General features: G+C 40.7%; 1 protein-coding gene across 2 annotated transcripts in view; it reads left to right on the top strand.

The window, feature by feature from the left end:
• The window catches only part of LOC134343963 (interleukin-6 receptor subunit beta-like), a 104,360-nt gene that overhangs the window by 19,012 nt on the left and 66,876 nt on the right, over window positions 1–18,472 (top strand). For both annotated transcript variants that reach the window (XM_063042941.1, XM_063042942.1), the window contains exons 2-3: window positions 5,330–5,465; window positions 18,285–18,353. In XM_063042941.1, the coding sequence (XP_062899011.1) occupies window positions 5,447–5,465; window positions 18,285–18,353 (88 nt within the window). In that variant the 5' untranslated portion in view covers window positions 5,330–5,446. The remainder of the gene's footprint in view (window positions 1–5,329; window positions 5,466–18,284; window positions 18,354–18,472) is intronic.

Here is an 18,472-nt window from a genome sequence, read left to right on the forward strand (position 1 = left end):
GCCAAGGGTAAAAATGACCTCACACAGTGCTCCTTGGAGCAGCGCAGTTGCTTTAGTCTATCACTAAAAGTGCTCCTCTGTTCAGCCAAGGTGGCATGCAGAGGGTGAGAAACATTGTCTAGAATTGCCAGGATTTTCTGTAGGGTCCTTTGTTATACCACAGTCTCCAGTGTGTCCAGTTTGACTCCTACATCAGAGCCAGCCTTTCCAATCAGCTTATTGGGCCTGTTGTCATCACCCATGTTGATGCCATTGCCCCAGCACACCACCACATAGAAGATTGTACTGGTGACAACAGACTGGTAGAACATGTGAAGGAGAGGCCTGCATACTCCAAAGGACCTCAGTCTCCTCAGGAAATAGAGGCGATTCTGGACCTTTTTGTCCACAGATTGTGTTGGCGCTCCACTCAAGTCTGTCATCCAGGTGTACCTCCAGGTACCTGTAGGTCCTCACCAAATCCACGTCCTCATCATCAATAGTAACAGGGAGCAGTGCAGGCTTAGTCTTCCTAAAGTCCTTCACCATCTCCTTTGTCTTACTGATGCTGAGCTGCAGATGATTCAGCTTGCACCATTTGACAAAACCTTCCACTAGGACCTGTGTTCATCTTTCCATCCTCTCTTTATACACCCAATTATTGCTGAGTCATCAGAGGATTTCTGCAGATGACATGACTCAGTGTTGTATCTGAAATCTGAGGAATACGGGGTAAACAGGAAGGGAGCCACAGTCCCCTGTGTAGCCCCAGTTCTGCTTATAACCATGTTTGACACACAGCAATATTTAATTGGAAGAAATCTGAGAGATAATTGTAAAGGAATTTGTGCAATTGTAGGTGTTTTCTCCCCATAATTTCTGCTGCTACCTCAGTATAATAGTCTACTCTCACTGCCAAAAGAGCACAATAGTATATAGCTAATGGGTTGTCATAAGGGGGGTGCTGGGAGCAGACCCAAATGCAAGACTCAGACACTGAAGTATTAGGAACTGGACTAGAGTTAGGGATGGGACTGGATGCAGACTAGGAGCTGGGACAAAAACACAGACTTGGGCAAGGACTTGACTAGGAAAGCGGGACCTGGACGAGGAACTAGGAACTTGGAACCTGGACAAGGACTCTGATCCAAATCCTGGGTCTTGACTCGGGCTCAGACCCTGGATCGAGGCGAGGACATGACGGGGCTTGGGTTCCCCGGGGCGAGGACATGACGGGGCTTGGGTTCCTCGAGGCTTGGGTATGGACTCTGAGCCAGAGACTGGGCAAGGACCCAGAACCTGGGACTTTGGGACTTGACTCGAGCTCGGACTCCAGAACTAGGCGAGGACAAGACGTGGCTACAGGACGAGGAGTGGCAACAGGACTGGACGTGAGACTCCTGGACAGGACAAGGGAACCCCAGCACTGGGCTGGGCAAGGTACTCCTGGGCTGAGTGAGACACATGGACAAGACAAGAACACAAAGCCGTGGCTTGGACAGGACAAGGTTCTTGGATGTGGTTAGGACTGGACGAGACACCGAAGCCTTGACTTGGTCGAGGGAGAGACAGGAACACAGAGCCTTGGTCAACGGAGAGACAGGAACATGGAACACAGAGCCAGTACCCCTCCTTGGGTACAGGACGTAGGGCCGGGACTCATTACACAGAATGCAGAATATGACAAGACGGTTCTCAAATCAAGGTAGCGGCAGACGGCCGGACCTACCTAGCAAAGGCGTGGACAGAGACAGAAAGTTCCCAACACTAGGTAGCAGCAAACAACCGGACCTACCTGTGAAGGCATGGACACAGAGACAGTTCAAAACAACAATAGATAGTTCCTTATCTAGCTCCAGCAGTTGAACTTGACAGCAGTGCAGGCGAGGGTTACAGGCAAAACAGGGCTTCAGGCAGGGCTCCGGGGGGAGGGGGAAGGGGGAAGGGGGATTCAGACAGGGGATTTTGACAGGAACAATCCAACAGCCAGAGGCTGAATCCTGAAACTACTTATGAGGCCAGCCCAAATGAGAGTCAGCTGCCTCAACAGAAACTGGGGAAAACTGGAAAACCTGAACTGGAATACAGATTTCACGGACTGGACCATGACATGGGTGTGATTTGAGGAAAAAGCCAAGAAATGGAATAGTTATACATTCATGTTTGACGTGAAAGTGTGACCTATCCATGGTTAGTAAAGCAAATTAATATAGTGATAGTCTAAAGAGGAGTTAGGTAAATTTGACAGAATTTGAGAACTGGGAGCAGTTGAGAATTCTGCAAAGATAGAACAAGAGATTGATTAATAGAGCAAAAACAGAACATGAAAGGAAACTTGCGAAGAATATAAGTGGGCATCGAAACTTCTCCATGAACGTGAAAATGTAGGTCCCTTACAATGACAATGGGAACAAAGAAAACAGGGAATACTGAAATTGCAGATTAAGTTAGCAATTACCGTTCTTTGATTTTGTCTTCATGGTAAAAGACACAAATAACTTCTCAGAAATGCCAGGAAGCCCAAACTCTGATGAGAAGCAGGAATGAAAGGAAATTAGTATTAGTTAAAAATGGTGCTGGAGAAATCAATGGGTCTGAAGGTCGATAAATTTCCAGGGTCTGATAACCTGCATCCATGAGAATTAAAGGAAGAGGCCGTTGAGAGTATGGATGCATTGTTGGCTATTCATAATTCCACACTTTATGGAACACTTCCTGAAGATTGTAGGATGGCAAAGATATTCCCACTATTTAAAAATGAAGGGAGAGAGAAAACAAAAATATTGGCTAAATTGACATCAATGGTTGGAAAAGTGCTGGGGTATGTTATTCCTAGACACACACTTAGAAAATATCAACGGGATTAGACAAAGTCAAGATAAGTTTATGAGAGGAAAATTATGTTTTATAAATCAACTAGAACTATTAAGTGTGTGACTAATAGAATAAATAAAGGAGAACCAGTGGGTGTGGTGTCTTTAGATTTATTCAGAAAGCCTTTCACTTAAATCCACATAAGAGGTAAGTGTTCAGAATTAGCCACATGTTATTGGGAGTAATATAGTGTCATTAATTGAAAATTGACTAACAGACAGAAACAGAGAGTAAAAATAAATGTGTCTGCTTTGGGGACAAGAGCCCAAAATTCATTTCTGAACTGGACAAGCTGCTTGGGGAGGCAGAGGCAGGTCAGTCAGCTCTCTGAGCTATTTGAAAGGAAAGCAACTTAACAATATCTCGGTCTCCATATTGTGCTGGATATTGAGTTTTCAGAGGTAGTTATAGTTCCATTTCTGTTATAATAAATATAGCTGATCTTCTGGGACTAGAGTACCCAGACAAAGTAATAGTTTTATATGCTTCTCTGAAATGAAATGGTACCAATTAACCCTTTAAAACCCCAAATCTCTATTGAAACTTGCAGATTTGTCTTGAAAAAATGCACAATTTCTATTACAGCTCACCCTCAAAGATCTATAATATTCTGGAAAGCAGAACCATTGGTGCCATAACCTGAACTCAGCAGCAACAACGTAAGGTTCCAGTGTGGCACATTGGTTAGTTAGTTACTTTGTTAGGTAGTTGCCTATTGCCTATTGCTGCAATGAAAGTTGAAAAGTCTGAATTCAGATTCTGCATTATGAAAGTGTTGGAGCCAGCCTATACTTCCTTGCTGGAATGGATGAGTTCTCTTCTTCCTGACTAAGCACAAAGGAAGTTTGGAGCTGGACTCTCCTGTGCAGGTTTTCATGATAAGCTTAAACATGCTGTAAACATCTCAATGTCTTTGTCCACTAGTTTTCATCTATCAATTCCCAGAAACTTAATTGAATTGTCTTCTGTTCCTTATGGCTATTGGCAAACTGTTGAAAGAGTAAAATATGATAACTGGAAGTCCATTAAAAAAACTTCCTAAACTCATTGAATGCAATTTGTGAAGGAAATCTCCAGGCAAAGATTACACAATTATGAGCGCATGCCAATGTGCATCTTACAAGTTACTGTATTACCTGTAATACTATGGCAAACATTTCAAGGGTGAGTATTGCACATCATTGACCATATTTTTCAAAAATCTTCTAAGTATATTCAATTGAATAGCAATACACTTGGGAAAAACTAATATATATCCCTACAGCAAAAGCAAAGAAACTCTTTAATTTTACAGAATTAGATATCCCTGTAAGTGATCTTGTGCTTTAATTTTTGTTTTGTAGTTGTTCTGAAGTTCCAACAACTTCATTGATTTATTCTGCAGTGTTTTTTAATAAATGCATTTTACTAATGAAATTTCTCCTTTGTTATAGAACAAAATGGTAAGTTATTTTAAGAGTGAAATAAGTCAGCAGTTGTAAAAGCACTCAAGCTTCTGGTTCTTTCTTGCTTTGGCATCTCACTCCAATTTCCTTCTCTCTTTTCTCACTTTTAAGGGGAACCCCATCTCTGTCTGCCCAGACCAATACAGTAAATCATTCATTTAGGCTTCTGACATTGGGGCAGATTTTGGAAACCTAAATGGTTGGCATGGTCGTGTTCCAGTTGGCATAATGCTACTGCAGTGCCAGCAACCCGGGTTCAAATCCCTTCGCTGTTCGTAAGGAATTTCCCCATGACCGCCTGGGGCTCCTTTGGATGCTCCGGTTTCTTCCTGCATTCTAAAGATGTATGGGTTAGTTGGTTCATTGGTCACGTGGTCATCATATGACGGCGTGGGCTCGTTGGGTCAGAAAGATTTGCTGCTGTGCTGTATTTCTGAATGAATGAGTAAAATACTGTATCATAGCAAACGATGGTCACTTGTAACAAGGTGTGCACTCATTCTATAAATGGCATATGGGAGAGTTAAGAAATACCAAAATATGGAATAGGATTATGATGGTTTGAAAAGGTGATTGAAAGGGTTATTCTTCTTATGGATGGTTATTGATCATTCTTTCGGACTCAAATCAGAAATGATCTTTGGAAATCAATACTAATCAATTGATCCTGTCTGATGAAGGATTATGGACCTGAAATGTTAACCATGTCCAACACTTTCTGTTTTAGTACATTGATTCAGTTAATTAGTTTGGAGAATAAAATCTTCCCATATTGATCATATCTATAAGATGTGGTGCAATGAAATACTGGTGTCATTGAAATTCAGTGTGATCAGTAGGTTTACGTCTGCATTTCATTTCATCAAAGAAAACTACTAGAAATGTTGGAGTTTTTAAAATAAAATGGGAAAGTGCTGGAAGTTCAACGTTACTCAGTCTACACCCGCCAAGGAATAACTCAATGTAAACCTTACATCATGACTTTCAATCCTGACCAACACTTACAAAATTAATGTGTTTTCTTTTTTCAGATGTTCCTGAATCTTCTCTCCACTTCTCATGTACTTAGTTTCCAGTTTTACTGGATCGAAAATGGCTCTTGATGATCCAGGGATATTATACCACAGAACTCTTATGACAAGAACTCTATGAATCTTTCAACAATGTGTAAGTTTTTAGATTGATAAGATGAGAGTTGAATTGTCTCAGATGTTCATTGACTGAGCAGTATGTTTGCAGCTCTTTCTATTTTATCATCGTACACCTGTATTAATGTTAATTGAACAAATCCTGTGCAAATTGTAGGGGAGTCAAGCAAAGAATTTAGAAAGTATTGAAAGAAGATACTCTAGGAAGAGGTAGAGTACGTTTCAGGCTGAAACCCTTCGTCAGGACTAACGAAGGGTCTTGGCCTGAAAAGTCGACTGTACCTCTTCCTAGAGATGCTGCCTGGCCTGCTGCGTTCACCAGCAACTTTGATGTGTGTTGCTTGAATTTCCAGCATCTGCAGAATTCCTGTTGTTTGAAAGAAGATACTCCTCATGTTCCTCAGATGGTGTAATTTAGCTTTGAATGTTGTATCCTTGTTCACCCTTTTTTCATTCTTTCAGCATTTTCACCATACCTCCTTCCCAACCCTGCATCGCATTGTGATAGGAATTGACTCACTGAGCTCCTTTGCTTGTCTAGTTCTCTCTCCTCAGATATCTTTGGCCAGGATAATGGTTAACTTTACCCAGATTCTTTGCTTAGCTTCCCTTCCTTTTGCTTATACATCAGTAAGGTAAAAGTTTTCGGGAGAGGGTAATGTTGTGGTTATATATTAGATTAGATTAGATTATGAGGACACACAGTCCTCTTTTATTGTCATTTAGTAATGCATGCATTAAGAAATGATACAATATTCCTCCGGTGTGATATCACAGAAACACAGTACAGACCAAGACTGAAAAACTAACAAAAACCAACAAAAACCACATAATTATAACATATAGTTACAACAATGCAACAATACCATAACTTGATGAAGAACAGGTCATGGTATAGTAGAAACGTTCAAAGTCTCTGGAATGTCCCACATCTCACGCAGACGGGAGAAGGAAGAAAACTCTCCCTGCCATGCCCGACCACAGTCCGACATGAGTCGTCCGAAAACTTCGAGCTCTGATCAGCCCTCCGACACCGAGTACCGAGCACCATCTCTATCCAAACGCTTCGACCTCAGCCTCGGTAGCCAGCAGCAGGCAAAGCTGGGGATTTTGGGGCCTTCCCTCCGGAGATTCTCGATCGCACAGTAACAGCGGCAGCAAACCGGGCATTTCAGAAATTTCTCTAGATGTTCCTCTGCTTCTCACATCTGTTTTCATCAAGGGAAGGCATTGGAAGGGTAATCCATGGTTTGGATTAATAATCTAGAAGCGGGAGTTCAGATTTTGGAGTTAAACAGCGCGGAAACAGGCTTTTCGGCCCAACTGGTCCATGCTGACCAAGGTGCTCCATCTAGGCTTCTTCCATTTGCTACTATTTGGTTCATAACCTTCTAAACCTTTCTAGTCCATGTACCTGTCCAGCAGTGTTTTAAAAGTAGTTATTATACCTGCCTTAACCATTTCCTCTCTCAGCTCATTCCACATAGACACCACCCTTTATGTAAAAAAAGTTGCCCCACAAGTTCCCTTCAAATCTTTCCCCTCTCATCTTAAACCTGTACCCTCTAGTTCTTGATTCCCAACCCTGGAAAAGACTGAGTGCATTCGCTGTATCTAGGACTCCGATGAATGTATGCACCTCTAGAAGATCATCTCTCAGTCTTTTACACACTTGTTCAATCGTTCCCTATAACTCACTTCCTCAAGTCCTGGCAACATTTGCCATGCTGCATGCGTTAATGAACATCACAAGTCAATTCCATCATTTGCTGTTACTCTTAGTTCCTGTATGTGGTAAACATATTTCAGGAAAAATAAGGATCCTACACCAAGTATAAATAACTTTAACCTTTCACTATTTTAATAATAATATCACGATTGTGGCATAGTTCTGTTTTTTAAAATGATGTTAAATAGATTTTTTGTATTAAATTTCTGAATCAGGTAGATTAGATCAAATGATTTTATATATATTGATAAGAACATGAGAATAGGAGCAGTAGATGACCGTATGCATTTTCAATAATGTCACGGCTGACATGATCTTAATCTTGGTTCAACTTTCTTACATGTTCCCCATAATTTTTACCTCCTCTAGCTAGCTTCTTGACCGTCTTGGTGAGTGTTTCTGCATGGCCCTCACTCCCATTAATTTAATTAATACATGAACATACCTTTCTTTCCAGACTCCTAATATTTATTTTCAAGATGCAACACCTTGGGGGCTTAAAATGTTAGTTAGAGCGTGGAACAAATTGCTGGAGGAACTTTGTTGATGCAGAGTGAGGGTTGATGTTTCGGGTTATGACCTGGCAGCAGGGCTGGTTTTGGTTTTGCTTTAGCTGAACATCTCTGAACCATACCAGTGAGTGAACAATTTAGAACTATCAGTCAGAAATTACCTGAGTCATTTGACCTTGTTTCTGGAGTATCTTTTTATTATGGGAGGAAACTTCAAATTTAAATTGCTCTTTGGATGGAGAAGTGTTTCCTGATGATGCCCTGAATCATTTAACTTTAATTTTAAAGTTATACCCCCTGTTTTGGAGTGACGCACAAAAAGGAATAGTTTTCATATATTAAGCCATTCAATCATCGTGGAACTTCACTTAGTCACGGACAGCCACTCAGAATAAGACCAACGACCATTGTGTTTTATCTTCTATAGCGAGGCAATTCTGAATTCAAATGCAAAATCACCACAGATCCCATGCATCATAATCTCTGGATGAGCCTCCCTTGAGAGACCTTGTTGAATGCCTTGCACATAGACATTCAACATCCTCCTGTTCTACCTTCGTTGACCATCTCCGTCATCTCCTCCTGCAGGACTGACAGAAGTTAATTTTCACTTTCCCCTGTTATGGGAATAGCTTAAGTGGAAAAAAAAAATCAAGGACATTCAATGGAAAAGCCAAATAGCATTCTGGAGCTGATTGATTGTAAGAAAGTATAAATCAGGAATGAATCCATTTAAGTAGTAAACAAGCGAATATTATGTGAATCCTTGAAATACTTGTGGGTTACTATTAAAGGAAAATACTATCTATAAAACAGGGCTATTTCTTTATAGTACTAGACTATCTAAAAAAAATTGGGTTTGTTTCTGCTTTAGTTCTTCAGTTCAGCACTAGCATTACATTGGATTGAGCTGAGTTTTGTTTCCTCCTTTTTCAAGAAAGTATGTCATGATTTACTGGAGAATGATGATTCCTGTGCTGTAGCTTGTTCTGATTTTAATGTCAATGACAGAAAATTGTGGCTTTGTGGTGACGTTCTTTTTCAGATGACTTAGTCTGAGAAGTTCTAATGGCTGGGCAGCTTGCACGGAAGTTAACTCTGAGCAAGGAAACTTCCATATTCATATGGGGCAGAGGGCTAGTGAGTTCCTTGTACACATCATGTGCTAGAATGTGTGAATCCTTCTCTGCGATGCATTATTTCTAAAGTCTCTTGAAAAGAGCCATCCTCAACCTTGCCAAGTACTTTTAAAATGGTGGCTCTCAATGGGAGCCACTGCTTCAAGTAGTGCTGCAGATCTGAATCTGTTCACTGGGACAAACAGCGTTCTATAACGGTGAATGTTTTATGAGATTATATTAGATCAGTGAAAGAGGGAATAAAATGCATGATTTCACAGTTAACAAACTTGGCTCATTTTCACAAAAACACTGCCAACCTCAAGATATGTGCCCAGATATTCAGAGACCAACTCCAGAAGCTGCACTCAAAACCATTCAGGAAAAAAAGACCACAAAAGCTTATTATTATTTTCACTATGGCTGTTATACATTAAAAAATGTCCTTCTTATCAAAGTCAAGAAATGTTTAAACTTATGACAGCCATAGTTGTATGAAGGGCTTTTTCCGTGAATCACAAACACATGCCTGAGTCTTTCATAACTAAATACTTGGATGAAACCATGGTAGTGATGGTTGTTCAACGATTTCGCAACCTGTTAAGTGGAAGTTAGTTAGTGTACAACCAGAGCTGACACTCTGCTGTATCACAATGATATACGATGACTATCCCTTCAAACCTTTCCTATGCATGTACTTACCCAAAAACCTTTTAAATGTTGTAACTGCATCAGTCTCCAATACTTCCTCTTTCAGTTAATTCCATGTAAGTGGTGTTCTTATTAAATCATAGCCTTCTCTATTTGAACCCGTGCCCCCCAGTTCCTTATTCTCCAACCCTGGGGAAATGATTGGGTGGATTCACCCTGTCTATGCTCCTCATGATATTATACAGTCTATACAATAACTTTTTAGTCTCCTATACTCTAAGGAATAAAGTTCTAATGTATCCAACTTCTCCCTTTAACTTAGTCCCTCAAATCCTGGCAAAATCCTAGTAAATCTTTTCTGCTCGCTTTCCGGTTTAAAAACATCAGGGTAGCACAACATTTCACAGTATAGATGACCCAGGTTCAATTCTTGCCTGCTGTCTGTAAGGAGTTTGTATGTTCTCCCTGTGACTGTGAGGGTTTCCTCCAGGTGCTCCGGTTTCCTCCCACAGTCAAAGACGTACCGGTCGGCAGGTTAATTGGTCATTGTAAATTGCCCTTTGATTAAGCTAGGATTAAATTCAGGGCAGTGCTGGGCAGCATGGCTTGAGACGCTGGAAGGGCCGATTCCATGCTGTATCCCAATCAATCAATCAATCTTTTCTGTAGCTAGGTGACCAAAAGTGAATAGGCTCCCCCAAGTGTGGCATCACCAAAACCTTATAAAACTGCAGCATAACTTCCACCTTCTATATTCAATGCCCTGGCTTATGAGGCCAGCATGTGAAAAGCATAGCAACACACACAAAATGCTGGAGGATCTCAGCAGGCCAGGCAGCATCTATGGAAACCAGTAAGCAGTCGACGTTTTGGGCTGAGACCCTTCATCAGGACTGTGGGAACAAAGAGATGAGAAGTCAGAGTAAGAAGGTGGGGGGAAGTGAGGAAGAAATACAAGGTAGTAGGTGGTAGGTGAAACCAGGAGAGGGCGAGGGGTGAAGTAACGAGCTGGGAAGTTGATTCATGAAAGAGATAAAGATCTGGAGAAAGAGGAATCTGATAGGAGAGGGTAGAAGACCATGGAAGAAAGGAAAGGGGGAGGAGCACCAGAGTGAGGTGATGGGCAAGTAGGAAGATGAGGGAAGAGCGGGAAGCAGGTACGGGAATGGTGGAGGGGATAATTACCAAAAGTTTGAGAAATCTATGTTCATGCCATCAGGTTGGAGACTACCCAGACAGAATATAAGGTGTTGCTCCTCTAACGTGAGTGTAGCCTCATTGCGACAGTAGAGGAGGGCATGGGCTGACATATCGGAATGGGAATAGGAAGTGGAATTAAAATGAGTGGTCGCCAGGAGATCCCACTTTTTCTGGCAGACAGAGTGTAGGTGCTTGGTGAAATGGTCTCCCAATCTACGTTGGGTCCCACTGATATCCTGGAGGCCACACCGGGAGCACCGGATACAGTAGTTGACCCCAACAAACTAGGTGAGGCACCTCTTCATTGCTTGTGGTGATAATTTACTTCAGAAAGGGTGTTATTAGTAATGTTTTTAGTCGAGTTCCTTGCCTTTTGAACTACAAGTGAGCTGTAGCTCGGTGGCGGCACTAAAGCAGAAGGTAAGGAGTCATGGGGAAAGCTTTCATATTCAGCACCCCATATCAGAATCGAACTCAGTTCAGTAGAGTCATATGGCAGCAGCTCTAAATATTCATGGAGAACATCCCTAACTTGGAGCTAATCACAATTGTGTTCACCTTTGCAAGGCTTCTGTGCAAGTGATATATGGAGCAGCTTTTTGCAGAGGAACTTTAAGAAGTATTTCTCTTTGCATTTTAGTGGTGGTTGTGTGTGTGTGTGTGCGCGCGCGCGAGTCAGTGTGGCAATTGGCTGCAACGGTGTTGGATCTGAACTCTGGCACCACAAAGGCCAAATGAAGCCAAGGGCTTGGGTTTCCTGATGGAGTGTGAAAGATCTACCTTTACTCAGAGGCTCCCATGAGGATTGGACACTTACTTTTTAGCTTGCAAACGAAGATTATAGAGAAGGGAACTTTAGGAGCGAAAATTGTTTTCCTTTGTGGTCTCTTCCTGTTAAAAGATAGGTCAGAGATTATGCTTACAATAAAAAGAGAAAACTTAAGTGATATATTGTAAAAGTGTATCTGGCCAGGCATCAATGAGAAATAAGTTTTATGTGGTTTTCCTGTAAGCACATAAGGAAAAGACATTGTAATTATAATCCGTAATAGCGTTTGAATCAAGTCCTGTGTGCTACAGGAACTTCCGGAACTGTTGCTATTGTCTAAATTGGCAGCCAAGAAAAAAGTTCCTGTTTTTATCACACTTCTTATAAATCCATCTGAAATATCCAAAACCAAACTGAAATGAAATCAAACAAGTCAAACATCAAGTATCACACGACAGCCTGAGGTCAACTTAGTTATTTTGAGTCAGCAGAATTATTCTGGTGTTTTAACCATTGACTTAATATTGAAGGTAGCTGCGTTTGAAAAATATAAACACTGGGTACAATTATCACTGGCTTAAGCAGTTTTGTACGCAAATGATTATACCAAAGATTAAGAATCCATTCAGCCGAATATTTGGCTATTCAGGGGAAGTCAGAAGAACACACATCAATTGTCATTGAGGGGCCAGTGGTGGAAAAGGTGAGCAATTTCAAGTCCCTGGGTGTCAACATCACAAAGGATCGGTCCTTGGCCCACCATTTGATGCAATCACAACAGAGACAAGCCAGCAGCTGTACTTCATTGGGTGTCAGAGACGATTTGATACGTCACCAAAGACTGACAAATTTCTGTAGATATTTCATGAAGAACATCCTGCCTGGTTGCATCACCGTCCGCTATGGAGGTGGCAATGCGCAGGGTTGCAGGTTCAGCCAGCTCCATCATGGGCACAAGCCTCCCCAGCACTGAGGACATCTTCAAAAGGCAGCATCCATCACTGAGAACCCTCACTGCCCTCTTCTCATTACTACTGTCAGGGAGGAGGTACAGATTCAGTTTTATTTATCATATATACATGGAAACATACGGTGAAATATATTGTCTGTGTTTAGAACCAACACACACAAGGATGTACTGGGGACAACCTGCATTCTGGTGCCAACATGGCAGTCCCACCATGTCCAACACAGCAACAACACAACACTCAGCACCGAACAACAAAAACAGCAGCAACAGAACTGATTCAAAGAACAACAATGAAACAAGCCCCTTCCTCATCCTTCCACCCCTCATACACAGGCATCCAAACCCAGGCTGCCTCTGGGCCTTCAGGCCTTGGCCCCGGACTCTCAAACTCGCAGACGTCAGGCCTCCAAACTTCAATCTCTGGCTCGGACTGTCCTTCTACCTTCAGACTTGCCGACTTCAGTCTTCAACCTTTTGGGTTTCTCCCTCTGGACTCACTGAGCTCTGGGCTTTCACCTCCCACTCTGCCCTCTGGACTCACTGAGCTCTGGGCTTTCACCTCCCACTCTGTCCTCTGGACTCACTGAGCTCTGGGCTTTCACCTCCCACTCTGTCCTCTGGACTCACTGACTTCTGAGTATCAATATAATATCTGATATACACACACACATAATGTTTTAGGAACAGCTTCTTCCCCTCCACATCACATTTACAAATGTCCCATGAACATAACTCGCTAATGCACAATTTATTTATTCTCATCGTATCTTCTAATAGTTTGCTGTTGGCTACATTGTACTGCTGCTGCAAAACAACAAATTTCCCAATTTATGTCAGTGACCATAAATCTGTTTTTGATTCTGTTTCTGATAATTAGGAGCAGGAATGATAGTATTAATTTTGTGCAAACCCATTAGAGCTGATAGACCATAAATAATAGACCATAAAGGTGTAGAACTATCCTCCAATTTCATCAATATTGTAGTGCAGAAGATGCCTAGGACTAAGATCAACTGTACTGTAAGTGGACTTGAGGAACATGTGTAAGAAGTTTAACTATTTGTGACTGAATAAAGAACTACTGCAGATGCAAAAAATCTGAAAGAAAAAAACTAAAAATAACCATTCCACAAATGTGGCTTGACTTGCTAAGCATTTTCAGCATTTCCTGCTTTTGTGGATTAATGGTGGTCTTTATTTTTTCAGATGATGAAGGCTGTAATAACCTTAAAGACTTACATAGAGAAACAGTGAGCTTTCACCGATTATAGGTTCTGCTGACAATAATGTAGAACCATGCAAAACTGATTTTTAAAATTTATTTTCTTTATGAATGCCATATACATGAGCAGAGAGATTATGCTGCAGCTGTACAGGCTACTGCTAAGGTCACACCTGGAGTATTGTGTGCAGTTCTGATCTCCTTACTTGAGGAAAGACATAATGGCTTTGTGGGTAGTTCAGAGAAGGTTCACCAGACTAATTCCAGAGATTACGGTTAACCTATGGGGAGAGAATGAGTCACCTGGGATGATATTCATTGGAATTCAGCAGAATCAAATCAAAATCAGGTTTATTATCACCGGCGCGTGACGTGAAATTTGCTAACTTAGCAGCAGCAGTTCAATGCAATACATAATCTAGAAGAGAAAAACAATAATAATAATAATAAGTTTATTATAAATAAGTTAAATTCAAGTTTCTTGTCATTCAACTGTATACATGTATATCGCCAAATGAAGCAACATTCCTCCAGACCATGGCACACAACACAGTACATACAACTCACACACTGCACATTACCACAGATCAATTAGCAAATAATAACATATATTCCAGAAGACTGACATTTAGTACAAGGTGCATTTATGACGCAAGTTAGAAAGTAAACAGTATAACACTACTGGATCTTCATACGTGATGAGACGGGGAGTTTACTTGTCTCATGGTCTGGTGGAAGACACTGTTTCCCATCCTAAGAATAGTCCTAATACTATGGTACCTCCTGCCTGATGGTAGGGGGTCAAAGAGATTGTAAAATAGAGGCTGGAAAGTTGTTTTCACAGGTAAAACCATCCTTCCCGCAATCTCTTTGACTGTCTGCTGCAGGCAGAGGGTACCGTGGCATAAGAACCGGAACTATCAGGCTGAGTAGCAGGTTCCTCCCCCACGCTGTTGGACTTCTCACCCTGTTGCCACTCAGCACGTGTGTACACCCCCGTCTGAACACACAGCCACACCACTCCTTCCCTCTTCCCAACCAACAAGTCTGCACTGGTAACTTTTCATCTTTTATTGCTGCTGTTTCACATATTTATACCACTGCTTTGTTATTATAACAGTGCCAGTAACACTGTACTGTCTTACATAAACATATACATACAATGGACTTCATGTCAACCTGTGAATCTTCAGGCCATACCACAGGGAACTGTGCTGATATTATTCTTATGTTCTTGTTAAGGCAAGAAAATCTGCAGATGCTGGAAATCCAGAGCCACACACACAAAATGCTGAAGGAACTCAGCAGGCCAGGCAGCATATGGAAAAGAATAAACAATCACGGTTGCAGGCCAAAACCCTTCTTCAAGACAGGGTCTTGGCATGAAACGTCATCTATTTACTCTTTTCCATAGATGCTGGCTGGCCTTCTGAGTTCCCCAGCGTTCTGTGTGTGTGTGTGTGTGTGTCTTCTTATTTAATTACGTTACTTCATTTAGAGGTACAGCACCGATAGGCCCTTCTGGCTCATTGTGCTACACCACCCAGCAGCTCCCTACACCCTGATTTAACTCAAACCTAATCACAAAACAATTCACAATGACCAGTTTACCTAGCTGGAACATCTTTGGACTGTGGGGGGAACTGGAGGACCTGGACAAAACCTACACATTCCACAGGGAGGACATACAGAGAGTCCTCACAGAGGATGCTGGGATTGATCTCCAAACTCTGATGCCCCAAGCTGCAATAGCGTCACACTAACTGCCACGCTACTGTGATGCTACTACTTAAGCACGGTTTTTTAAGCATGGCACCATTTCCTCATACATGGTTTCAAAATGTACATGGAGACGACTGATCAATCTGTTTCATTGAAGTGCCTGTTAGTGAAAAGTTTATGCATCTCTCGACAATTTTTAATAAGCTAATATACCCAGGTTTTAAATGTTAAAAATGAAACCCATCAAAGTGAACTATGAATAGAATCTGAAAGCAAAGTCACACTTGTGACGGTGTTAGTGAGTTTGAATTCTGAGGTACCACACCATATGCATTAGACTCATTATATTCATTAATCTCAATATATCAGCTTATGCAGGTACCAAAACTCAAGTTTACATACCATGGGGATCAATGGCTAATTTTAGACTGTGGCCATTTATCTGATTTCAGATGGAGCCACACCTAGAGAGATGGAAAAAAATATTAATTGGATTTCCAATTACTCATTTTTGGAAACTCTAAATTTGCATGAAATTAAGAAAAACATTGAAGGTCCAAGTATTTTAAAATCTGAAGTTCGTAATGCAATAAATAAGATGAAGAAAGGAAAAGCAGCAGGTCCTGATGAATCAGTAACAGAACAAATTATTGCCCTTGAAGATTATGGAATTGGAAAACATACTGATTTAATCAATTACATTTATGAGACTGGAATAATACCAGAAGAGATGAAAAAATCAGTATTTATCACTCTTCGTAAGAAACCTGGAGCAAAAGAATGTGAATTACATAGGACCATAAGTTTAATGAGTCATATCACAAAGATGCTTCTAAGAATTTTGATGACAAGAGCTAAAGTGAGAATCAAGCTGAAATAGGCAAAGAACAATGTGGTTTTGTGAAAAGCAAAGGTACAAGAAACACAATATTGATGTTAAGGATACTATCAGAATGAGCTATTCAAGGGCAAAAAGATTTGTTTGTTTGTTTTATTAACTACACAAAAGCATTTGATAAAGTGAAGCACAGTAAGTTATTTGAAATATTACAGAAAACTCTAGACCTAGATTCGAAAGACCTCCGCCTAATCAGAAATCTGTACTGGGAACAAACTGCCGCTGTAAGAATAGATGGAGAAGTGAGTCAGTTTACAAAAATCAAGAGAGGCGTTAGACAAGGGTGTGCTTTCTCCCCTGATTTGTTTAATGTGTACAGTGAAACAATATTACAAAAAATAAGAGACATCTTGGGAATCAAAGTTGGCGGTGAAAACATCAATAATTTCAGATATGCAGATGACACTGTGTTAATTGCAAGTACAGAGGAAGAACTACAAAACTTAATTGATATAGTTGTTGAAGAAAGTGCAAAAATGGGTCTATCTATCAATTGCAAAAAGACAGAATGTATGGTGATATCCAAAAAGAAGGAGAATCCTATCTGCAGGCTGAGAATAAATGGGGAAGGCATAAAACAAGTACAGAACTTTTGCTACTTCGGAAGTTGGGTGACATCAGATGGCAGGTGCGACTTGGACATCAAAAGAAGAATAGGGATGGCAAAAGACACTTCTACGAGAACGAAGAGTATACCTACCAACACTAAACTAGGCATGACAACCCACCTCAGAGTACTGAAATGTTACATTTATCCGGTTATGTTATATGGCTCAGAATGTTGGACAATATCTAGTAACATGAGGAAACAAATTGAAGCAGCAGAGATGTGGTTTTTGAGGAGGATGCAAAGAATATCATGGACGAAACGAATATCTAACGAGAATGTCATGAACAGAGCAAACACAAAAAGGGAAATAATGTATGAGATCATGAAAAGGCAAAGTAACTTCATTGGACATGTCATTAGGAAAGAGGAATTAGAATGCACGGTAATTATGGGAAAGATTGAAGGGAAGAAAGCAAGAGGAAGACAAAGACAAATGATGATGGAGACAGCAGCCAGAGAACTGGAAATGAATACCAATGAATTGATCCACTTGACCCAAAACAGGAGTGTGTGGGCCATGGCAGTCAAAGCTCAAACTGGGCACGGCACCTGATGATGATGATGAAATTTGCATGGGGGACAAATGGACCATGATGTTTTCCATGCTAAATAAGCCAAACCATACTGTCTAGATTCACAGAACAGCTGAAGGACAGCCATGTGGCCCTGATGTAACAGCAGGTTTGAAATGGTACCTTAATGAGAGTCAGTGTCATGATGAGCAGTGGGAAAAATGGATTGAAATACTGTATAAATCAAACTGAATAATAATGTAATTGTCTTGGCATGAATAATTCTTCTAAAATGGTAACTGCAGATGACTTGAGAAAATTTCAGTGAAATTGCACAAAACAATAACCTTCTAAACAAGATTTATTAACAATAATTTACAAATCTTCCTATCACATAAACAATTGAGTACGTTTTATCTTCACTCTCAGTGTATAAGTAACTGAGACTTTAAGCATGGTAAGTATGGTGCGTTTGAGTGCTTTCCACAACTGGAGGTTTGGGTCTGTTGTAGATAGAAATGGCTTGCCATGATTCATCAGTAACAGAATTATTGTTGAGTCATCTGACTACCAGGACAACAGAGAGTGAACTTGTTGTGCTTGGTCTTGTTTCACATGGACAGTCCATTGCTCATTGCAATTTCTCACAAGGTTCTTCATCTTTCATGTTCTAAAGAAGACCATGGATGAAAAATTCTAAATCAATTGGACTATACATAATAAATGTTATGACTACTCTAAATGAGAAATTGCTAGCAATATCGAGTGCTCCAGCCAACATCCAGGGAAGTTAATGTTTCAGATATAGTACTTTCAGATTTGTTTTGAGTAAGTGGCATAAGGAATATCTTTTAAAATTAAGCGTAATTGTTCAGAATATATTATCTTAATATTAAGATCAATTTTTTATCTTTTAATTTTGCAGTTTCTACAGGAAAGACAGTCACTGCTTGGGTATGGGTAATGTTTTCAATAAGTTCATTTTTGGTTACAGGTAAGCATTATGAAGATTGAATGTGTGGTTGGAGTTCAATCTAATTTATTACACTTTATATATATATTGTGTGTGTGTGTTTCTGTGTGTGTGTCTGTGTTGCTTGACTATGTCTATCT

This window comes from Mobula hypostoma, chromosome 3 (assembly GCF_963921235.1).
Source record: "Mobula hypostoma chromosome 3, sMobHyp1.1, whole genome shotgun sequence".
Lineage (NCBI taxonomy): Eukaryota > Metazoa > Chordata > Chondrichthyes > Myliobatiformes > Myliobatidae > Mobula > Mobula hypostoma.